Consider the following 24,783-nt stretch of genomic DNA (forward strand, 5'->3'; position numbering starts at 1 on the left):
AGTCCATGATTTCTTTTCTGCAATATAATACTTATGCAGACTTACTTTTCAAAGCAAAACAGTATTCTCTGAATGTTGAGCCAAAGTTTTGCCACCATCCTCACTTTAAGATGAAGCATGTCTTAGTGACACAGATCACATGAGATGTTTTCATACTCAGCTTGCATAATAATTCATATAGCCTCAAGCATGGGAAACCTTTGAAAACTATACAACTTTGCACAGGAATTCTAATAGAAACAAATGTCAATTTTTATTAATTCCAAAGGAGGAGGTAAGAATTGTTAACAGCATTTCAGAGCTGCCGTGAGACTAGCGTTTTATTTAGTTTACAACATGTCCAGTTAGTGTTACAACAAGGGAAACTTTGGTGCCCTAGGAATGGCTGGCTGTGCTGATGGGCCAAAGTCAAGATGCTGATGCCTAATGCCTGTTCTAGCATTTCCAGGTTGTTAACATGAAGGTGGGGAAGGAAATAGCACCACTGCCATCTAAGGACCTCTTCGCCCATCTCACTCCATAGCAGTACAAAACACACAAAGAAGTTAAAGGTCTTAACACATTCCCATTCTCCAGGACATCCTGCCTGTATCCCGTAGGAGGGAGGAATCCTGGTCCCGTTTCCTCAGGTCCTTATCATGTTAGCTTTTTGATAGCTTCAATCCACTCAGCTCGCTCAGCCTTGCTGCTGGCCTGGATGTAATAGTGTATGTCATCCTTAGTAATCACTTTGAAGAGATTTCCCTGGACATTCCCTTTGACTCCTAGGCAGAAAAAAATAGTGAGTATCCATGTCTGCTTTCAGCTGCAAGCAGCTGAAAGTCGACCAAGACACAGAAAAGACACACATAATGAAGCATTTCTTAAATACAAATGTATATGGTTAGGGAATCCCACCAGATGCATGCTTTCCTCTTCCTCTCTTCCATTCCCTCCCCCTTGCCTGTGCCTTAAGGCATGCCAGTGGTACATGTGGACACACTTGGAAGCCCTCTTGGCCAGCCCCCTATGCTAACCATAGATTACAATTTCACATGAAAGAATCCAATATGTTTATGTTAACAAGCAGGCACAGATTTGGGATTTGACTAAATTGTTTAACTTCTCTGAACCTCAATTTCCACATCCATAAAAATGGGAATAATACTATCTTCCTATGTTAGCTAGCTGATGTGAAATTAGTGTGATAATGGATATCAAATGTGTTGTTAACCCTTAAGCACTGTTTAAGCTATTATTCTCAAATGGAAACTTATGGGCCAGTGAGCACAGAAACTGAGGGGAAAATGTTAAAGACAAGGATTATTTAGTTGTATTGTTAAAACACTAAGAACACCCCACATGCCCTTTTCTCTAATTCTGAAACTGGCTTCAAAACTCACACCATTCATGGTCTCACTGAGAAAGACCTACTCAGCTCCCACAGCTCAGTCCTTCATCGGCAGACCATTACTGAGAGGGTGGGAGGGAGGCCTCTGAGATCTTCGGGCCAGGGCCAAAGTTGCACCTTACCAGTGGGAACGCCATTATCCTCCAGAGCAGACACCAGTGAACCACGGAGAGAAAACCCACCCACTGGCCGGTTCTCTTCCTGCAGAGGAGAGGGGACCTGATTAGGAACTGCACAGATGCACAAAGGGAGGAGTTGCACTCTCGCCTATAACCAGCCTCAGGCCAGCTAAAGAAGTCAGCGAGAGAGTCTTTTGTAATAGAAGATGAGGTTGAACTTGGACATCACATGGCCAAGTTATATGTACCAGTAAGGTGGGTTGGGCTTCTTCATTTCACAGCCAGCAGCAGCAGCGCCACACCCCTCCCTGGCTTTGGCCCTCCCTGTGCTCTGTCTTGATCCCAGGGTGCTCCTCACACTCCTTCACCGGCTCCTGGTTTAGGAAGGGAGTTTTTTTTTAAAGCTTGGCCCTGAGCTAACATCTGTTGCCAATCTTTTTCCTCTCTTCTTCTCCCCAAAGTCCCCCAGTACATATATTCTAGTTGTAGGCCCTTCTAGCTCTGCTATGTGGGATACCACCTCAGCATGGCTTGATGAGTAGTGCTAGGTCCGCACCCAGGATCTGAACCAGCAAACCCCGGCTACCAAAGCGCAGTGCGCAAAGGTAACCGCCTGGCCATGGGGCACCGCCTGGCCATGGGGCAGCCCCTGGAGGGAGTTCTCGACTGAAGCTCAGTGAGGGAGGAACTGCCCACTCTCCACTATTTCAAAACAATGAATGAAAATCATATATCTGCCAAGACAAGGCTGAAAAGGCTAACTAAAAGGCCATTTTTCTTTTCTTTTGACTGGAATTAGATCAACTCAGCATGCAGTAATACTTATCTGAAACTCAGAACAGCAATTCTTTGATCAATTAGGGGAAAAAAGTGAGAAATTATGGCTTAAATATTATATGGTAAAAGAAACTTTGAAAACATCAGTGGTGACGAGGTTGAGGGGGCAGAATTCATGGGCTCTTTGGACAGAAAAAGATGAAATGGCTGGGAATCACCAGTTAGGAGTCCCTTTATCAGCCCACCTCATCCTCCCTAGCCACCCAGTAAGCTTTGGAGAACCTAAAAGATGCCTTTCCTCTCAAAATAATGAAGATCCCCTCCCATGGGAAGTGGCGGGCGAGGCATCAAAGAAACTACTGAGAAGAGAAGAGTGATCAGACTGTTAGGAGTAGCTTGGACTGTGGAAAGGAAGGCCCAGTGCAGCGGAAGTCATGGTAGGGATGCTTAGAGGAAGGAAGGAAGAGGAGCCAGCTGCCTGCTATGCTCGGAGAGCAATGTCTGCAAGCATCACACGGGGTCCCGAGTGAGCCCTCACTCACCTTGGAAGGGTCGTAGTAATGCAGGAAAGCCGGCTCCTTTCTCAGAACAAAGCGCCGCACCTTCCAGTTTTTCCTCTTGTGCCCCTGAGGCAAAGGAAGGGTTCAAGGTTCACTGGTGAGGCTCTGAGTAATTCCTCCCACTTCCGCGAATCTAGTGCCAAACCTCCAAGCCAGGCTGCTCCAATGGGACTACTGCTAAAAAGAGTTTGCCGGAGACCAAGGATTGCATGGACTTCCCAGTGCTCAGTGACACTTTAGCAAAAACAGCGTCACATTTAGTTGAGTTGACAGAGCCTCAGAGGGTCAGTGCTGAAGGAAAGGGGGAGCATTACCCAGACACCACTCAGGGCACAAGGAGGACAGGGAGGCAGCAGGTGTCAACTAGACTGAGGGCTCACAGGCAAACTTGAACCCAAGGGCACCAACTTTTAAATGTCAACTTAATCCCAAACCAAACCTACAGCTGCATGTATATATGTGCACACATATACAGTAAAAACCACTTTAAAAAGTTCTGCATCAGAAAAAGAGTAAGAAATGATCAATTACATGTTAAAACCTAAATGTGTAAGATATCAATGTGTGTGTGACTCTCTTTGGCTCCACCCCCTAGATCACAAAGCTCCCTCAGCTCTCTAGTCTGGAAGCCGAGTCCCCCCCTCCACACGCCCTCGAGCCCTTCCGGCGGCCTCACCACCTCCCCTCACTAGACTCCCAGGGGGCCCAGCAGAAGCCAGGCCCTTGGGATAGGCAGGCAGTTGCGTGGATGGTGAATAATCTAAGAGCAGATGGAGATCCTGATATGCAAGCAGATGACAAGGACAGCACGTGCTCCCAGTGACAATGGGAATGGCGCCAAGCAGTGTCTGTTGCACAGACACATTCACACAATGTGTGAGATGCACACAAACACGAGGGGTGTGCAGAAGGTCCGCTTACTGTCCATGTGCTGGGACTCGGTGATCTTGTTTGCAGAACAGCCTTTCTGTTAGGCACAGGTGGAAATGCCGCAGGTGCGACTGTGACCTGGCTGCTCTCCCAAACGCGGGTAGGAGCAGTGGCCACAGTTATTTTTTTTATTTTATTTTTTTGAGGAAGATCAGGCCTGAGCTAACATCTGCAGCCAATCCTCCTCTTTTTGCTGAGGAAGACTGGCCCTGAGCTAACACCCGTGCCCATCTTCCTCTGCTTTATATGTGGGACGCCTACCACAGCATGGCTTGATGAGGGGTGCCATCCGAACCAGTGAACCCCAGGCCACCGAAGCAGAACGTGCACGCTTAACCACTGGGCCGGTCCCATGGCCACAGTTTTTAAGTACTGAAACTACACTGCAGAATTTCATCTTCAACCTACTGAAGTAGGTGGAGAAAATACCTATTTTTTGTTCGGAAAGTGTATCAAGAGGGTGTACAGAGTCACACAAAAGAAGTCAGAGACCTCAGGAAGCCTCAGGGAGCAGAAGGCCAGCAAAGGCAGAACACCCACCCAGCTGGCAATACCCCTCCAGACAAATATGTGAACTAGGCAGTGATGTTGTTTTTAATGTTGTGATTAATTACTTGTGTGTACCTTTTCCCTGAACACATGTCTGGGACTTGTGCGTGCACAGTGGGCATGTGCACGCCCCCTGACTTGCTCCCTGCAGCTGTTGCTGGGCTCCTGCTTCAGCAGATTCTGCTAATAAGCAGTGCCCTCTAGCAGTCCCAGCTCTCCCCCCACTTTAGGGGCGTTCCTGCCTCCCCGCAGTCCGGGAACCGTCCATCTCCTCCCCGCTCCAAGGCAGCCATACCTGCTTGGCCAGATAGCCTTGTTTGACCACTGTGCCACTTAGCTCCATGGTGCTGAGACTGATTTCTTCCTTGGGGCTTATCTTCTTCTTGTAGCTCTCAGCCTAGGGGGAAGGACTCTGTTACAGAAAAGTCCCAGTTCCAGGCTGTGGGGGCTACCATAGGGCACAGAGAATTCCTCAATAGAGAAACCCCACTCCCCCAAACCCTAGGCCTCTCACCCACGACTGTGGCCACCTGGCTCCCAATCTGTTGCCTCTTTCTTCCCTCTGCCCTGGTACAAGAGGAACCCACTCCCCAACTTACAAAAGTATACAGGGCTGTGGAGTCATCCAGGAACTGCTCGGCCAGATCCCCTGAGCGGATGGCTCCCATGCTTCGGGTGCCTACTGGCCTTAGGAAGTTCTCTTCCATGAGCACAGAGGCCAGGGTCACAGCCTCCAGACGGTTAGCTGCAAAACTGTTGGAGATGAGCCAGTCCACCATGGAGGAGCCTGCATCCGGGCAAGGGCAGCACCAGTCAGACAATAAACTACAGGTCAGCCTCCTTGGGGGTGCTCAGCTGTGACCTCATTCGCTTTGACCTCCTGGGCAGCCTTGAGGCTCTACCCAAGAGTAGACCGAAGGGTACACCTGCTGCACAGTGTTTGGCCATCTCAGGTCAGCCTGCTGGCCGGCAGGCAGCTCTGGCCTCAACACAGGCTGGTCTAGCACAGCTGAGTCCTGGATCACCATGCCCCAGGCTTCCACGGCCCGGCCCCAGAGGAGGCTCACCTATGAAGGTCTTTTTGTAGGTGCTTCCCTGCTCCATGTTTGGGCTTGACCGGATTCCGCTGCTACTGTTGTGCATCTTGTCCACAATGCAACTACACGGGAGGAAGGCAAAGGAGGGGGACCCTCATCACACTGACAGATATGAAGGAGGGTCCAAGAATCGCTGCTAAGGGTACAAAGCAAGTGGCAAACCGTAGGCTACAGGTCACAAAGAAACAGGGGTATTCCATTATGCACCAGTATTTGAGAGGTAGGGTTTTAGGATGTGTCTTTTCTTGTTGCTCATAAATGTTCTAATATTTCTATACTAGACAGGTATTACTTTTGTAGAAAAACTAAGGAGCTGTGACTTTTAATTTACAAACAAAAGAATGTACAGTAACGATTCTCTGTGAGCTACAGCATTGAGTCCCAACTCCTCCAGCCACTTCTCAAAGTCACCCATCACTTGAATCCATTCTCATCGGCCGCTGCTCCTCAGTCCTCGCCATGGTTTAGCAGCTCCATACACACATAGACACACAATCAAGATCTTAGGGCCTGGTGTGCAGGTTTTTGTGAGCCCAGGGAGGGACTCATACAGCATCTTTGACAGGTATCCCAGTTCTGCTGCCTGGGAGGTCAGGGGTGTTTCCTGCGTGGGCTGTTGTAAGTTTTCACGGGAACTCCGATCACACATCCCTGCTTCACAGTACCGCCTCCACCACTGACCTCTTTCCTCCTGTTTTGTGGGACGATTCCTGCCACCAATGGAAGATCTTTTCTCATTTTCTATTTATGCACTTGGGCTGGACAGCCTGAGATGAGACTGTTTTTATTCCCATTTGCATCTCCTGAGCATCTAGTGCAGTGTAAGGCATGCAGTAAGCACTCATAACTGTTTCTTTTTTTTTTTTTAATTTTTATTTACTTATTTATTTATTTTTTTTTTTGAGGAAGATTAGCCCTGAGCTAACATCTGCTGCCAATCCTCCTCTTTTCGCTGAGGAAGTCTGGCTCATAACCTTTTCTTGAATGAATGAATGAATGAGGAAACCCACAGAACAAGAACACAACTGCTACCAGAACACATCATTCTGGCCATCAGGCTGCAAGCAAGACCAAGGATTTGGAGATTCGCGGGAAGCTGCAACAGAGCCCTGAACATCCTGGCTGAAACTGGAGGGAGGGTATCAAGACATTGAGGGGGGCAGGAGTAGCTGAGGCCCCAAGAGCTTACAGAGGAGCAGGGTGGGTGGGTAGGGCCATTCCCAGGCAGAGAAAATGATATAAAGATGACAGAGGACAGGGAAAGGCCCTGAAGCACAACGGTGGTACAAACCAGGCCTGTGTAGCAACAACAGAGCCCCCTCTCACTGCGCACAGACAGAAGAGGCGGCAGCAAAGCCGAGCAGGGTGGGGGGCGGGGGCCAGGCACTCACTGCAGGCTGATGTGAGGGGGCAGCTTGAAGGAGTTTTTCAATATGTGCAGTTGCTGGACCTTCCCTGGCTGCCCAGCGTGAATAGCCCCTGTTATCTCAAAGGCCCAGGCGTCCCTCTCCTCTCGAGAACAGGCCTCCAGGAAGTACTCCGTGGATGTTCGAGTCTTCAGCTTAATGAGGAGCTGTGGGAAGAGACGGCCAGTCAGACCAGCACTTAGAGGCCGAGCAGGCCGGGCAGCAAAAACGATGAGGCCGAGTGAATCTAGGAAACCGTACGGTCCAGTGACTGGCAAATGCCAGACCCCTCCCCTGCACCCCAGCAGGAGGTCTTTAAAGATTCGCTTGTACCCCTCTAGTGACAGCGAGCTCACAGCCTCAGAAGGCAGCCTTCCTCTTTTGGACAGAGTGCATAGCATAGGGACTGCTTCCTGGGTACTCTGCCTCCCTGCTTCTGATTCCGCCTTCTAGAAGCACATAGGTTAATCTCACCTCCCGTGACAGCCCCTGCACTGAAGTGGGAAATGCACAGGCTTTCAAGTCAGACCGATCTGGATGCAAATCCCAACTCTGCCACTTAGCTACGGACGCTTGGGGACATTAAGGAAGCCCACTGAGCTTCAGTTTCTCCATCTGAGGTGTGAGAAGGAACTGTCGTGCATTCCCCCTTTGACCCTCTTTTCTCAGGTCTAAGCATCCCCGAGTCTTTCACACATTCCTCAACCAGTTCACGCTCTGCTAAATGTTCTGCAGTTGGTCAACATTCTCATAAAATATGAGAATGGAATGGAACACACTGCTCCAGGAAAGGTTTGAGGGGTGCAGGGCAGCATGGGCCAACACAGCCCTGAGGTCATCTTAGCTGTGGGCAGTGACAGGGCACTGTGGACTCATACTCCACCCAGTCAACTAGGAGTCTTTCTTGTAGGCCACATCTCCTCCATCAACTTTTTTTTTTTTGGTGAGGAAGATTGGCCCTAAGCTAATATCTGTTGCCAATCTTCCTCTTTTTGCTTGAGGAAGATTGTTGCTGAGCTAACATCTGTGCCAATCTTCCTCTATTTTATATGCAGGACACTGCCACAGCATGGCTTGATGAGTGGCATGTAGGTCCACGCCCAGAATCCAAACCCGAGAACTGAAGCAGAGTATGCAAACTTAACCACTACGCCACCAGGCCAGTCCCATCTCCTCCATCCTTTAAATGTGCATTTAGGGTTTTTCTGGACCATTGTGGGATTTTTCATGCTGACCCTATTGAATGTCATCTGAGTAGACTGGGTTTAGCACTTCTGTTGGAAAACAGAAGCCTTCTATTTCATTCTGATTCTGTTTTCTGATGTATTAGCTCCCAACATGCTTTGCTTGCAAACTTAATCAACATCCCTCACCTAAACTAACAGCGAAAATGGTGGCCAAGACAAGGCTGGCTCACAGTCCCAAAGAACACCGTGAAGCTGTCCCTCCAGGTTAACACTGACTCACTCAGCAGTGCCGTGGGAGAGCGAGTGCGACCAGTTCCCCGTGGCTGCACCGGCCGTCTGCAGTGCACCATTTGAACGGAAGAACTTCAGGAGAGGCTATAAAATTCCACGTGAAATCCAGACACACTCTTTTATAGCCTCCCTAATAAAAAGTATATATGTACAGACACATATATAATATACTTTATAACTTGTTCTTAGTGAAGTGCTGGCTCCTCTCGGCCTCTTCCAGCTCAAGCACTCGTGAACGAGGCAGACAACAACGTGTTTGAGAATTTTATGTAGAATTAACACGAAGTTCACAACTCCAGTCAGCAAATTTAACTTTTTTCCTTTTTTTGAAACTTTGAACAAAGTTTTCCTATCACCAGACCATTCAACCAGCCCTTCTGCGCTCCACTGAGCCTTAAAGATAACTAAGGGGCATCTGGTGAACAAGTTAACTTACAAATCCCAGGATTTAATTCATTGAGACCTAGAGTCTTAAATTCACTTAAAGACTAGGTTTTCCTCTTAAAATGCTCTCACTCATCTGCAAATATTTCCTCTTTGTTCAGCATTTATTCAACAAACTTTCACTAAGCATCTACGATGGGCCTAGACGTTGTGTTGGGTCTTACGATGCCAGAAGGAAGAAGACACAGACCCAGGCTTCTCCCGGGTTCAGCGGCCCCACCCCACTCCGACAGAGAGCCACCCCTACCTGACTCCTCTCTTTTAACCAGCGGCAGCTCCAGGTTTGCAGTGCAAATTCTAGAATTTCATTTCATTTTTGTTTCAAATTTCATTTCAAATGTCTGAATGAAATTCAGATGTTTCATTTTCTCAGCCTCCTGGCCTGGAATGACATTCGATGCTTCCCTCTCCCTTGCCCTCAACATCCAGTCAACCACGTCCTATTGATGTTTCCTTCAATAATGTTTTCTCCTATTTATCCCTTCTTTTTGCCTTATTTCATGCCTGATTATTTTAATAGCTCATTTTGGTTTTTTATTTAAGAAAAATTTTAAAGTACAGAAGGGTACAGAGGTTAGCATAACAAACACCAGTAAACCCACCACCCAGAATTGACCATCATGAACATTTTCTTAGAAGTTTCGTCAACTGGTCTGGAAGAATCAAAAAAGAAAAACATGATAAGAAAGAAGAAAATGGTAAGATCCCCTCATAATGGACCTAGTAATCGTATCAGGAACTGAGCTTAGTTCCTCATTTTAGTCTTCCTAAGAGAGTTTCTATCAGTCCATTCACTCAAAACCTTCAATGGCTCCCCATTCCCTCCATCTGGACCTGGGCACTCTCCCACTGCTCTCTCAGCGAACGCTCCCCTTTGGCCACACTGGCCGTCCTCATCTCCACATCTATCCCTATCTCCAGCCTGACTTTTACCCAAGCCCTTCCCCCTGCCCAGAACATCTGCCTCTCTCCTCTTTCAGATCTTTGCCCAAATCACTATTCCTCTCAACGCCTGTACCTGACTCAGACAGTCTATACAGACGTCCTCCTCCTCAGGCGTGCAATGTTCTCTACAGCCAATGACGTTTCTACCATCATTTGGGACTCTGAATGTTTTTCAATTAACCACTTGCTTTCATGATAAAATTATTAACTTAAAAAGAAGCGATCCTGGGGCTGGCCTGGTGGCCAAGTGGTTAAGTTCGTGCGCTCCACTTTGGCAGCCCAGGCTTTGCAGGTTCAAATCCTGGGTGCAAACCGAGGCACTGCTCATCAAGCCATGCTGTGGTGGCGTCCACATACAAAATAAAGGAAGATTGACACAGATGGTAGCTCAAGGCCAATTTTCCTCAAAAAAAAAAAAAAAAAGAAGCAGTGATCTTACCATTTTCTTCCTTGACTCCTCCAAGTCTAGGAAATTTCTTGGCACATAATGGGCCCTCAATAAATGATTGATTCAGATACTTTTTTGATGGTTTGGTTGAGCCTGTTTGGAACGTGCACCCCTTAAGGGATGAAAACCATCATACTGAACCCCAAAATAGCAGCAATTATTCACATTTGTGAAGTACCTCCTCGCCTACAAAAGGTTTTGACAGACCATTACCTTCATGATCCTCATCACAACCACGAGAGATAATCAGAGGTCATTATTTTGTCTCATTTTACAGACAAGGAACTCAGGTGCAGAGAGCCTCAATTCCTTGCCCGAGGTCCCGTGCCTGGTACGTGGTGCAGCCAGGATTTGAATGTAGGTTTCTCACTGATAACTCAGCTCTGCCCATTACCCACACCATCTTCACCAGACGCCGGAGGTAGGAGGGTCTGAGAGGCAGGGCCTTCACCTACCGGACGGTTTTCATACTCCAGGCAGGGGCAGGTGATGGTACAGCCATCCAGAACGATCCGGCCCTTGGGAGGGGTCACTTTCCGACCCCCCTCCAGCTTGTAGTACAGCAGCGTGTTCTGCCGGAGGATGAACCATCGCACCTTCCAGTTGTGGACAATGTGACCCTGAGGACAGACAGGAGAGCCTTGCTATGAGCTGGCCGAGAGGACAACATTATGTTCAGGGAAAGGTGTCCCCTGGCACAGGGAGCCAGACTGTGCTGTGGAATCGACTCTCCAACAAGGCGGAGAGTTTTTTCTTTTTCTTTTAGCCTAACACTTGTTTTTAAATTTTGAAATAATTTCAGAGAAAAGTTGAAGAATAAAGAACTTTTTTTACAGAACCGTTTACGAGTAAATTTTGTGTGTGTGTGAGGAAGACTGACCCTGAGCTAACATCCATGCCAATCTTCCTCTACTTTGTATGTGGGATGCCGCCAGAGCATGGCTTGATGAGCGGTGCTAGCCAGCAGTGGACCTGGGCTAGGTCCACGCCTAGGATCCAAACTGGTAAACCCCAGGCCCCCAAAGCGGAGAGTACAAATCTAACCACTGCACCACCCGGCTGGCCCCTAAAACATATTTTTTAAGACCCCTAAGTGGATGCATCATTTGCCTGTCACTCTCCCGTGTTTGTAACTGAGGTTTGATCTTTTTCACTATGATAAACAATTCTGCAATGAATATCTGTGCACATAAACTTTAATTTGCATCTCTGATTTTTTTTTTCCTTGGGATATATTGCTAGAAAGAATAATTCTAGTTGAAGGATGTGGGCTATTTGTAAAGTTGAAGCTTCAAACCGTCTACCAGGGTAAGGACACCAAAGCCCAGGCTAGGTGTGGCAGGCTTAAAAGACAGGGCAGTTTGGGGGGCTCTCTGGTGGGTCATACAGCCAATGGACAGGATAGTCAGATAAAGGCAGAGAGTCTGCTTCTAGAACGGACCAACAGATCGGGGAACGTCTGCTGAGGAATCAGAAAGGAATGGGTTGAGTACACATTCATGAAAGCAACTTTCTTGGAATATTTCCAGAGCAGAGCCCAATTAGGGTTAGACTAACCAAGAGGGACGCGCTTTATCTGAATCAGAGACCATTTCCTGGATTCCCTCATTCCTCACCTCGCACTTACTCATTTCAAAGACACTTCAGTTCTCACATCAGTGGGGCTGTGATTCTAGTCCACGCCCAGCGTGTACTGAGTGCTGTCCGGGAACCAGAAGCTGTAGAAAGAGTCGCCTGTGCCCAAATGGCATTTACTGGGGCAACAAAGAAAACTGGCAACAAAGTTAACCCGACAAGAGTTTATTAATATGTCTCCGTGCCGTTACACCTCAGGGTGATCAAGCTGTTCACATGAGAGGACACACGTAGACAGGTTGAATTTTACATTTTTGCTCTCTTCATTCTGTGCCGTTCTTAGAATCCACATGTACCCTGACGGCTGACAGCTTTCCTTGACATGGGCAGACATGTTTAAAGAAACGTGAAAGATTTAGCTCTGCCTCCTCAGCAACTGGGGTTCTCTACTGCTCTCCACGTGGCCCAGACTCAGGTCCCCTTTCCTGATGACCCCCTACTGAGGGCTCCTGGAGCAGCAGGAACAGTAAATCGCTGTCACACGAGGTGGCTGGTCCAGGGAGAGTGCAATCTAAGCTGACAGTTTGGGCGCTGGTGTGAGGTGGAGAAGGAGAGAGGACAACATAATCTTAAACTTTCACACACAGGAGTTATGGGCTGAATTATGTCCTCCTCCCAAAAAAATTCACATGAATTTTTTCTAATCCTATTGAATTTCTAACCCATATGAATTTTCTCTGAGCCCTAACCCCCTACTACCTCAGAATGTGACTGTATTTGGAGACAGGGCCTTGAACGAGGTGACCAGGCTAAAATGAGGTCAGTAGGTGGGCCCTAATCCACTGTGACTGGGGTCCTTACAAGAAGAGGGAATTTGGACACAGAGAGAGACATCAGGGAGGCCTGTGCACAGAGGAAAGACCATGTGAACACACGAAGAAAGCAGCCAGTGCAAGCCAAGGAGAGAGGCTTCAGAAGAAGAAACCAAACTTGCCGACGTCTCCATCTTGGACTCCCAGCCTCCAGAGCTGAGAGAAGATAACGGAGGTTGTTTAAGCCATCCTGTCTGTGGTATTTTGTTACGGCAGCCCTAGCAGGCCAAAACAACAGGGAAAGGAGAGGGAGGGCTGGAGACGTTAGGGAGAAAGTGTACCCAACCGATGTTGAACAGAACAAACCCATATGGAGAAATGGCACTTCCCTGGACCAAACGCTGAGTTCTTCAGAATCCCTGGCCTGAAGGGAACAAGTAGGTGACCAAGTTGCTGCCAGTCCCATGCACGGGGCATTGATGCACGTGTGGCAGCAACCAAACAGGGGGAAACAGGAATTTTTGGCAAGGACAGTGATGGAAGAACAGGTTCTTCTGACACTCAATCCCCAGGGTTATCAGGGACAAGGGGCAAACAGTGTCAACAGTGATGTTTGCACTGGAAACATCTGGTGGTGCTGTTGGGTATTTTTGTCCGGCTGCATCATCCCTGGCCGTATAGCATCCCAGCCAGGTTCCTCGGCCCTGCCAAATATTCCTGAGTTACTTAATATTTATTATCCTCCATGAAATCCCTTTTGTGCAAACTCACGTAAGTGGAATGTGTCACGAACAACTAAGAATCCTGACTGATAGCAGAGGGGAGAGGTGTGAGGAGAAAGGATTCACTACGCAGGTGGAAAACTCGAAGCAGCTGATGACCCTCATAAAAATGTTCAAATTATTTGACCCAATAATTCTACTTCTGGGGATCTGTGCTAAGTAAATAATCTAGAATGTGGAAAAGTTTTTACATATTGAGACACTTAGAGGATTGTTGCTTATGATAGTAAAAAAATGCAAACTATTCTAACTATGTAGCAATATGGCGCCCAGTGTGGCTGCAGTGGAGGAATTCCAGTCCTAACTGATGGCAGAAGAGGCTACTGCTGGAGTCCTCAGGTCAGACCCAGCAGTCTGAGCCACCAGGCCTCAGAGCAGCAATGGTCTTTGACATGGGCAAAGCACTTTTACTTACATTACTTCACACAATACCTAAAAATAATTCTAGTAGTTATTTTAGAAAATTTCTGGAAGGATACCCCAGAAATGTTAATAGTCATCACCTCTAGGGACTAAGACTGGATACAAGGTGATACAAATAGAAGCTTATTTTTCATTTTACACCCTTGACTATTTTTCTAGGTTTTTTTTTAATAATATGATGTATTTTTTTCCCTGAGGAAGATTTGCCCTGAGTTAACATCCATTGCCAATCTTCCTCTTTTTTTTAAATTTTTTATGTGGGCTGCCGCCACAGAATGGCCACTAACAGACGAGTGGCGTAGGTCCACGCCTGGGATCCACACCCAGGCAGCTGAAGTGGAGCATGCCGACCTTAACCACTAGGCCACCAGGGCTGGCCTGCAGGTATTATTTTTATAATGGAAAATAAATTTAAATTTAAACAAACAAAAATCCTGATGAGATGATTACGGAAATAATTCACTCATTTTTCTATTCATTCAACAATCAATGACTAAATACTACCGCACCAAGCCCTGTGCTGGCAGCAGGGATACAAAGAAGAACCAGATTCTGACCCAAGACAGTGGAGGAGACAGAGAACGAGCCCACCCAGTGTGATAAGTTCCAGGACAGGGGGAAGCGACGTGGGCCCAATCGGCTTCAGAATTCGTGTTGTAGAGTTTGATCTTTTTATTGTGGCCAGAGGGGAATCCTTGAAGACTTTTAAGCAGAAGAATGACATGCTTAGGTTCTCATGTTAAAAAGACAGCCTTGACCACACCGAACAGAACAGCTGAATGGAGCAGGTCAGAATGGAGGGGTGAGCGCAGCGGGAGGCTGCTGCAGTAACCCACAAAATGGGGAGAAAGCACCAGGATCCCCACTCTACAGAGAAGCCACACCACGCTCAGACAGCACAGGGACTGGCCCAAAGGCACCAGGCAAAGGGGGTCAGAGGCCACAAACACAGCGACACAAGCTGAAAAGGAACCCAGGCCTCCTCCAGCAGGCACTTTCCTCCCTCTCCAGGCTCCCTGCCTGTAAGCGGCTGGCTGGGGCCAGAGGCCCATGGGACCATGAGAAGCTTAGAGTTCGTAGAGCCCCTTTAGGGAGGGGGAGGGTGATAAGCTGGGATGGCAACCCCAGGGCTGGGCTTCAGAGGCACAGGAAGCCACAGCTGGAGGGACCCTTTGAAAAGGGTCTATTCCCTAACTTTAAAATGAGAACACTGAGGCCCAGAAAGGTCTTGCCCAAGACCCTACAACCCTGAAGAAGCAGAGATGGTATCTGTTATGGGTTGAATTGTGCCCCCTCCCCATAAAAGGTATGTTGAAGTCCTAACCCCTGGTATCCATGAATGTGATCTTATCTGGAAATAAGTCTTTGCAGACGTAACCAGTTAAGACGAAGTAATACTGGGTCAGGGCCACCCTAATCCATTATGACTGGTGTCCTTATACAAAGAGGAAAACCTGGACCCTCAGAGACACACAGGGAGAAGACGGTCAGGTGACAATGGAGGCAGAGACTGGAGCGCTGCATCTACAAAACCAGGAACTCCGCCGACTGCCTACAAGTACCAGAGGCTAGAAGAGGCAAGAACAGACTCCCCCTACAGGCTGAGGGAGCCTGGCCCTGCCCACACCTTGATTTCAGGCTTCCGGTCCCCAGGACTCCTTCCAGTCTGTGTATTTTTTTGTTTACTCATAGCTTTTCTATTTTCACTCCTTGGGTTATAATATTACAAACATTGTAACATCTGCATAACCACAATTTACATAATCATTTGTTTATTTGGAGGCACATATAGGTAGTGTCCAGTTTTTTTCACTGGACATTCTGTTCATTAAGCTTTTAGGGTATTTCCTTGGGAAAGAGTCCTAAAATGAAATTTCTAGGCCAAAGTGTGTCCACGTTGCAATGTCATTTTCTAAGAGTGTTGTTTGAGGTATGAGCAGTACAAGCAACACCTGAAGTGCCTCAGCCTCTCCTTGAAGGAAAAGCAACAACACACCACACACAAAAATTCACTCAAAATAGATCAAGACCTGAAGGTAAGACCTGAAACCATAAAACTTCTAGAAGGTGACATAGGCAGTACACTCTCTGACATCGGTCTTAGAAGGATTTTTTCGAATACCTTGTCTAGGCAAAACAAAAGAAAAAATAAACAAGTGGGACATAAGACTAAATAGCTTCTGCAAGGCCAAGGAAACCAGGATCAAAACGAAAAGACAACACACCAACTGGGAGAAAATATTTGCAAACCATATATTCAACAAGGGGTTAATTTCCAAAATCTATAAAGAACTCATACAACTCAACAACAAAAAAACGAACAACCCAATCAAAAAATGGGCAGAGGATATGAACAGGCATTTTTCCAAAGAAGATATACAGATGGCCAATAGACAAATGAAAAGATGTTCAACATGACTGATTGTTAGGGAAATGCAAATCAAAGCCACAGTGAACTATCACCTTACCTCTGTTAGAATGGCTATAATCATCAGGACAAAAAATAGCAAATGTTGGAGAGGTTGTGGAGAAAAGGAACCCTCATACACTGCGGGTGGGAATGCAAACTGGTACAGCCACTATGGAAAACAGCATGGAGATTTCTCAAAAAATTAAAAATAGAAATACCATATGACCCAGCCATCCCATTACTGGGTATCTATCCAAAGAACTTGAAATTAACAATCCAAAGAGACTTATGCACCCTTATGTTCACTGCAGCATTATTCACAATAGCCAAGACGTGGAAGCAACCCAAGTGCCCATCAAGGGATGAATAGATAAAGAAGATGTGATGTATATATACAATGGAATACTACTCAGCCATAAAAAAGGACAAAATTGTGCCAGTTGCAACATGGATAGACCTTGAGGGTATTATGTTAAGAGAAATAAGCCAGACAGAAAAAGACAAACACCATATGATTTCACTCATATGTGGAAGATAAACAAACACATGGACAAAGAAAATAATTCAGTGGTTACCAGAGGAGAAGGGGGTGGGGGGTGGGCATAAGGGGTAAAGGGGCACATATGTATGGTGACAGATAAAAACCAGACTATTGATGGTGAGCACGATGCAGTCTATACAGAAACTGGTAAATAATAACGTACACCTGAAATTACATAATGTTATAAACCAATATGACCTCAATAAAATAATTTTAAAAAAACAAAGGAAAAGCAGTCCTCCTCATGCTGATCCTGGCCCCTCCCTGCCCTTCCCCCTTTAAAGCCAGGCCAAGTGAGCGCCCTGTATGTTGCCTGGAGCTTTGCTTCCTTCGAGTCTGGGCGGGATTAAGAGCCAAATCCATCATGCCCCTGCCTGCCTCGGCTTCACTCACACCAGCAATGACTGTTCTGTACTCTGGCTTTCAGCTCAGGCCCTGCTCCACCTCTGGGCTGTAAACTCTCCTAATCTATGGAATCCCATGGCCGCAGCCCTGTGATTTCTCCAGTGGACACAGAGGCTGCTGTTGCCACCCAGGAGGAAAGGGGATACTGGGGAGAGAAAATGTTAAGATTGATGAGTAGGGGCGAACTGTTAGCAGGGGCATGGGCCACATCCCTCTCCTTGCAGGAAAGGGTGTGGCTTCCGCTTTCCCCAGGGTCAGGCTCCAAACTCCTGTCTTTGGGTTTGGCTGGCATGAGCTTTAGGTATTTCAGCCAAGCCCCTTCTGTGGGCTTTTGGGGCCAGACCCGTTGACTGTCCTCACTTCTCTGCACCCTGGGCACCCAGTTCTCCAGAAGAGAACTCACGTCCTTCCTTCCCTCTAGCCCTCCTCTGACACCATGTGGTGGGGGAAATCATGTAAGGTAACCCCTGGGAACACGGGGAGGCCCACCAGAGCCCATCTGAGGGGGTCTGTCCTCCACAGGCCCCTACCAGTGCCCAGCTATCCTGACAATCAACAAGGCCCACCAAAACCCCCTTCCCAACTCACATTCCCGCTCTCACCTCCCAAGCTGCAGGAAGGGAGAACACAGGAATCCCCCACAGCTTGTCTCTCTTAGGTGCAGCCGCCGCCACAAACTGTGAGGGACCAGCCTATCACTTTAAGCACAGTGGCATGAAGCGGGCGTGGAACTCCGTACCTGTTTGTTTCCAGTCTGACCCTTGATCCGGCATCAGCCTCCTGTTTACAGTTTTGAGCAAACAACACATCGGCCCTCCTATATCAAATCATGTGTAACAACATGTCTACATTACCTGCGGACCTGAAAGCTATCTGAGACTTCAGGGCTGACCTGGCGGCCAGGGGAGGCAATGGGAGGGAGAGCCCCTTCATCCCTCTTCATCTATCCCCCTCCCAAGCTGTAAGCTCAGCAGAAGAGCCAAAGGCTCATGCCCAGCTTTACACATCTGAACCCTCTGCTGTTAAGTTAGCATAAACCTTTACTGTGAACATCACTGTTGAAATTTCAAAGAACTTGAAAATATCGAACTTCCTCCTGCAACCACTCTTGGGTTCATTTTCTCCTTTGATCCCCTGTGTCCCGTTTTCCTCCGGACTCTTGCTTGCAGTGGGAAAGGCCACGTGGGGTGATAGGAAGGAGTAAGGATGGAGGTTCCAGTCCCCGCCGTGACTAGCCCTGGGGCTCTGGGCAAGCTACTTCATCTTTCTGACCCTCAGTTTCCTCATCCGTAATAGCGTGGTAACAGTACCCACACGGGTGGGCAGGGAAAGGTCTGGAGTCAACCTGAGCGGGTTTGATCCTGCTGCATCACCCACTAGTCCCCAGATCCTGAGCAAGCTATCGAATCTCTTTGAGCTTTGTTTTCCCCTTGGAGAAAGGGGGTGACGTGGTCCCACCGACCCGCGGGGCTGTAGGAGAGTTAAAGGAGACCCCGGCACAGCAAGCGCTTAAGAAGCACAGGCTCCCTCTCCGCTCAGGGGTTATTGAGGAGATGATGCGTTACACCGACCGGCGCTGCGAACTACAGAGCACACTTACGTCGTTTGAATACATCATATTTAAATGCTATACTTCTCATATTGTAAAATGCTGTTTTAATTAAGATCTCCACCGCGGGGCCGCCACCCGCAGCCACACGCCCTAGCCAAGCGGGATTCTCCTCCTTGCCTGTGCCCCGGCCCCTCTTTCCCTTCTGAGGCTGACCTCCAACCACCGCCCCCCGGCTCGGCCGCGCCCGCGCGCCCCGCCCCGCCGGGCCGCCTGGCCAGGGTCCGGAGAAGATCCGGCCGCTCACCCTCTTCACCAGGAAGCCCTCCTTGAGCACGCCGTCCTCCATGTCGCCGCCCACGCCCGGCCTGCGGGCCCGCCAGGTGCGCCGTCCCCGCGCTGCCGTCCCGCGCGCTCCTCGCCCGCTGCACCCAGGAAGCGCCTCCACCCCCCGGCGCCGCCCCCTGGCCCGCGCCCAGAGCCGCGGCCGCCGGCGCCGGCGGGAGGTCGGGCCGGGGCGGGGTTTCTAACCTGCTTCCCACCCGAAGGTGCCTTAGGGTGCGTGATTAGTCCTCAGGGTACAGAATCGTCCGACTCTTAGAGTCCCCCCCCTGCTCTCTCCCACGCCGCAGGGTCCCCCGCCAAGTGCCTCCAGCGCGCTCTGCGCCGCTCATTATTGCGGTCTCGGCCTCCAGCCTCCACCCGCAGGCTTAGCCAGGTGCCTGCCCGGCGCTTGGTATATTGCCCTTGAGTAATTGTGGAATTGAACTGAGCTGAAAGGATTTCAAGGATTTGGAGTGATCCCTGGACTCCCTTGAAATAAGGGTGGGAGAGTGGATAGGTGGAACCAGGCTAGGAACTTTGTCCTGGCCTCTGATAGGGGCAGAGAAAATTCCCTTTAGCAAGAAGGTCGTAAGTTTAAGGAAGCAGGAAGCCCTCTGTCTCAAGTATACACTTTCCCTCCCCAAAGAGCTAGAGCTGAAGATTCCATCATCAGGGGCACAATTTAAGGGGATGCCAAGGAACTCAGTAATCTAGATAAATAACATTATAATGCAGTCTTTGTTTAAAATCAAAATTAATGCCAAAAAAATCCATGATGAACAAAATATCAAAATTTTAAATGATAACAGGATGAATAATGTCCTACCAGGCCTGATGGAGCCGGAAACAAAAGGCAACACAGTAATGCTCAGGACACAGTCAGTTATTCATTGTTTGCATTGCAGTGTGAAGGGCCCCATCAGGACTGTTCCCCAGGAAGGGGAAAGCCCCACCCAGATGCCTAACAGGAAAGAGAAGGCTCAAGATTAGAAGAAGGTGCCCCAGGCTGCCTTTCAGAACCAACTCCCAAACCCACAGAGCCCCTGCCCGGGAAGTGGCCCACTTCAGCCTTCTGCCCTCCCTGCCGTTTGGATCTCCCAGCCAAGCCAACGGCGATGGGGCTTCAGCTCTGTCTCAGAGTGAACACAGACTCAGCACCTCCTGAGGCCAGGCCTGTTGTGGGTGCCGAGTTTTATTTAATGCACAGCAACCCCATGAGGTAAGTTTATTATCCCATTTTTTTCCAGCCAGGGAAACCGAAACAAAGCAGCTAAATAACCTGCCCAAGGTCACACAAGCCCGGCTTTACCTCCAGGGCAGTGCGATTGCACTTCTCAGTTTCTGAGCTGGGAAGGGGAGGAGTGAATCATCTGTGCTCTGAAACCAGGACAGGAGAGGATAGAATGGGACATTCTTAGCCTCTTTGGCTCAGTTATGGTCTGTCATCTCCTTCTTCCATCCAGATGCCAGGGGAGCAGGCAGTTGACACAGGGCTGTTTTGGTCTCACTCAGACACAACCTTCTGAAGCCTAAAAGAGGTGGCAATTGACTTTAGAAAGCAGGGTTCCTGAATGAGGTTGTGGAATTGGAAAAGGGAAAGATTGGTCCTCTCTCCCGGCATACTCAGAACCTCCGTCCTACCCTGGGGAAGCCCCTGGTCCAGTCCACCGCAAGCCTGACGCACTGGCCCTGGGGCATGAGTCACTCTTCCAGCTGTGGTGGCTGAGCCACCAGCCCACTAGGGAACCACGCTGACATAAGTCCAACTCCACCACAGGGAAGTGGATGGAGACAGAGGAAGCATACAGACATGGTAAATTGCTGAAACTGGGGGAAGGGAGCAGAAAAGGGAAGAAAGCTCAGGACCAAGGAATTTCTCTAGCTCTTCCAGGCTGACTCCTCTCCTCTCCCTCTCAGGGCCAAGGCTGATATGGAAGGGTCCCTGACTCTCTCAGAAGGGCCAGATAATGTCTAGAATGTGTGAGCTGTAGACAGCTATAAAACTGGTGTTTGGGTGTAGGTGATTCACAGCCTGATGTGAAATTCCACCATTAGAAAGTCATTCCCTTCTTAATAGATGCAGAGAAAGCATTTGACAAGACCCAACAGCCATTTATGATAGAAGGGGACTACCTCAACATAATAAAGGCCATATATGACAAACCCACAGCCAACATCATACTCAATGGTCAAAAGCTGAGCGCCATCCCCCTGAAAACAGGAACGAGACAAGGATGCCCTCTATCACCACTCTTATTTAACATAGTACTGGGGGGTTTGGCCAGAGCAATTAGGCAAGAAAAAGGAATAAAAGGAATCCAAATAGGGAGGGAAGAAGTGAAACTCTCGCTGTTTGCAGACGACATGATCTTATATATAGAAAATCCCAAAGAATCCGTTGGAAAACTTTTAGGAGTAATCAACAACTACAGCAAAGTTGCAGGGTATAAAATCAACTTACATAAATCAGTAGCATTTCTATACTCTAATAACGAACTAACAGAAAAGGAACTCAAGAACACAATACCATTCACAATTGCAACAAAAAGAATAAAATACCTCGGGGTGAATTTAACTAAGGAAGTGAAAGACTTATACAATGAAAATTACAAGGCTTTTCTGAAAGAAATGGGTGGCGACATAATGAGATGGAAAGACATTCCATGCACATGGATTGGAAGAATAAACATAGTTAAAATGTCCATTCTACATAAAGCAATCTACGATTCAACATCATCCCAATCAGAATCCCAATGACATTCTTTTTTTTTTTTTTTTTAAAGATTTTATTTTTTCCTTTTTCTCCCCAAAGCCCCCCCGGTACATAGTTGTGTATTCTTTGTTGTGGGTTCTTCTAGTTGTGGCATGTGGGACGCTGCCTCAGCGTGGTCTGATGAGCAGTGCCATGTCCGCGCCCAGGATTCGAACTAATGAAACACTGGGCCGCCTGCAGCGGAGCGCGCGAACTTAACCACTCGGCCACGGGGCCAGCCCCGCCAATGACATTCTTTACAGAAATAGAACAAAGAATCCTAAAATTCATATGGGGCAACAAAAGACCCCGAATTGCTAAAGCAATCCCGAGAAAAAAGAACACAGCTGGAGGCATCACAATCCCTGACTTCGAAACATACTACAAAGCTACAGTAATCAAAACAGCATGTACTGGTACAAAAACAGGTGCACAGATCAATGGAACGGAATTGAAAGCCCAGAAATAAAACGACACATCTATGGACAGCTAATGTTTGACAAAAGCTGAGGGCATACGATGGAGAAAAGAAAGTCTTTTCAACAAATGGTGCTGGGAAAACTGGAAAGCCACATGTAAAAGAATGAAAATTGACCATTCTTTTTCACCACACACCAAAATAAACTCAAAATGGATCAAAGATCTAAAGCTGAGACCTGAAACCATAAGGCTTCTAGAAGAAAATGTAGGCAGCACACTCTTTGACATCAGTACTTAAAGGATCTTTTCGGACACCATGTTTTCTCAGAGAAGGGAAACAATAGAAAGAATAAACAAATGGGACTTCATCAGACTAAAGAGCTTCTTCAAGGCAAAGGAAAACAGGATGGAAACAAAAAGCAACCCACTAACTGGGAAAAAATATTTGCAAGTAATACATCCGACAAAGGCTTAATATCCATAATATATAAAGAACTCACACAACAACAACAACAAATCAAACAACCCGATCAAAAAATGGGCAGGAGACATGAACAGACATTTCTCCAAAGAAGATATACAGATGGCCAATAGGCACATGAAAGGATGTTCATCATCGCTGTGCATCAGGGAAATACAAATCAAAACTACACTAAGATGTCACCTTACACCCATTAGAGTGACAACAATAACAAAAACAAATAGTAACAAATATTGGAGAGGTTGTGGAGAAAAAGGAACCCTCATACACTGCTGGTGGGAATGCAAACTGGTGCAGCCACTATGGAAAACAGTATGGAGATTCCTCAAAAAATTAAAAATAGAACTACCATATGATCCAGCTATCCCACTACTGGGTATCTATCCAAAGAACCTGAAATCAGCAATTCCAAAAGTCCCATGCACCTCTCTGTTCATTGCAGTGTTATTTACAATAGCCAAGACTTGGAAGCAACCTAAGTGCCCATCAACAGATGACTGGGTAAAGAAGATGTGGTATATATACACAATGGAATACTACTCAGCCATAAAAAAGAACAAAATTGTCCCATTTGCAACAACATGGATGGACCTTGAGGGTATTAGATTAAGTGAAATAAGCCAGATAGAGAAGGACAATCTCTGTATGACTCCACTCATATGAGGAATTTGAACATGTGGACAAAGAGAACAGATTAGTGGCTACCAGGGGAAAGTGGGGGTGGGGAGTGGGCACAAAGGGTGAAGGGGTGCACCTACAACACGACTGACAGACAATAATGTACAACTGAAATTTCACAAGATCGTAACCTATCATTAACTCAATAAAAAAAATAATAATAATAAAAAGAAAGTCATTCCTTTAGCTACAGATAAGAATCTCTTGTTTAAGGTACTTACAGTGGAGAAGGGTAAATCATGGAGCCTTATTCACAATGAAAACTTTGACTCAGTGAGTTTATCAGAGTCTAACTCTTAAATCATCCAATCCAGACACCTTATGTTATAAATGAGGACCTTCCAAAGCCCAGAGAAATAAAATGACTTGTCTAAGTTCCTGCAGGCAGTGGCAAAGCCAGGACCAGAATACAGGGTAACGGTGTACGTACTTTAAGGCTTGCTCCTAGCAAACGCCGGGGCCCTTCCTCCAGCACCAGAGCAGAACCAAAGTAAAGGAGTGACTGTACAAGCAGGGAAGGGCTCTGTCTGCAAAACCAGACCAGATTTAAAACAATGTTATCTATGTTTTTTATGACCATAAAAATAATTTGTACTCATTATAGAAAATTTAGAAAGTATCAAAAAGGATAAAATCACCCAAATCCCATCATCTAAACAGATGGTAATTACTTTTACATGCACACATATTTTTAATCTTAAAAATTGTGAGCCCTTTTATAATAGCTAATAAGCATCTTATCAGATCATTAAAAATAATTCAATAACATAATTTTAATGGCTGCATAATATTTCATTCTGCCTTTATTATAAGGTATTTGTTTCCATTTAGAATGAATTTCCTGTTTCACTGTGTAAATGATGCTATGATAAACATCTCTGTGCATAAAGATTCTGCCACATTCCTCATTGTTTCAGATAAATATCTAGAGCAGGCTTTTAGGTTAAAGGGTTTACATTTTTAAAATTCTTGATACATATCACGGAACTGCTTTCTAGAAATGTGCCGGGCGATGCCCTCACCAGCATGTATGAGGATGCCAGTCTCAGGTGTCTGCACCAGCTTTAAGGGTAGTATTTTTAGAAACCTTTGCTGATTTTATCAGAACCAGCAGAGGTCATCCCCAGTTGCGTCTCTGTTAGGGTGAACCCCTACTCCCCAGGGCACAGCCAACTGGAGGAGGTCCCCCTGGAAGAGATTCAGAACTGGCAAGTCGCTGGGGAAGGGGGCAGTGAGAGGCCCAGAATAGGGCACCACTCCCAGGAAAAGGAGGGCACGTGGGGTCCTGGGCACTAGGAGATCACCCTGAAGGTCACTTAAAAGCTTGGGCAGAGAAAAAAGGGGGAGGGGAGGGGAGCTAAAAGTACAGGTAGCAGGAGAAGCTGGAAGAGAAATTTTGCCCAATTCGTGGCTTTGTCCAAGGCCATCCATCAAGTTGCCTTGTCATAGCTGGAAATGTATTCATTCATTCATCCATCAATTCATTCA

At 47.3% G+C, this 24,783-nt stretch overlaps 1 protein-coding gene across 2 annotated transcripts; it reads right to left on the reverse strand.

Moving 5' to 3' along the window:
* Positions 1 to 228: 228 nt before the first annotated feature.
* PLEK2 (pleckstrin 2) lies at positions 229 to 19,114 on the reverse strand. Of its 2 annotated transcripts, XM_044773799.2 has the most exons (9): positions 18,948 to 19,114; positions 10,599 to 10,763; positions 6,814 to 6,995; positions 5,393 to 5,484; positions 4,925 to 5,112; positions 4,621 to 4,722; positions 2,829 to 2,912; positions 1,513 to 1,591; positions 229 to 764 (listed from the first exon to the last, which is right to left on the reverse strand). In XM_044773799.2, the coding sequence occupies exons 1-9, from the start codon at positions 18,987 to 18,989 to the stop codon at positions 637 to 639; spliced, it is 1,062 nt and encodes a 353-aa protein (XP_044629734.1). In that variant the 5' UTR covers positions 18,990 to 19,114; the 3' UTR covers positions 229 to 636. The 2 variants fall into 2 exon arrangements, with proteins under 2 accessions (XP_044629734.1, XP_044629735.1); XM_044773800.2 differs by lacking the exon at positions 10,599 to 10,763 and having other exon boundaries at positions 18,948 to 19,106.
* Between the last annotated feature and the right edge of the window lie 5,669 nt (positions 19,115 to 24,783).

This window comes from Equus asinus, chromosome 7, assembly GCF_041296235.1.
Source record: "Equus asinus isolate D_3611 breed Donkey chromosome 7, EquAss-T2T_v2, whole genome shotgun sequence".
Classification (NCBI taxonomy): Eukaryota; Metazoa; Chordata; class Mammalia; order Perissodactyla; family Equidae; genus Equus; species Equus asinus.

What these genes read in the sequence shown, in the direction of transcription:
- PLEK2 (XM_044773799.2), bottom strand. Translation starts at nt 18,989, where the DNA reads ATGGAGGACGGCGTGCTCAAGGAGGGCTTCCTGGTGAAGAGG. An exon ending in AGGGCTTCCTGGTGAAGAGG is followed by an intron (nt 10,764 to 18,947) that starts GTGAGCGGCCGG and finishes GTCTGTCCTCAG; the next exon opens with GGTCACATTGTCCACAACTG. An exon ending in CCCCCTCACATCAGCCTGCA is followed by an intron (nt 5,485 to 6,813) that starts GTGAGTGCCTGG and finishes CCTCCCGTGTAG; the next exon opens with TTGCATTGTGGACAAGATGC.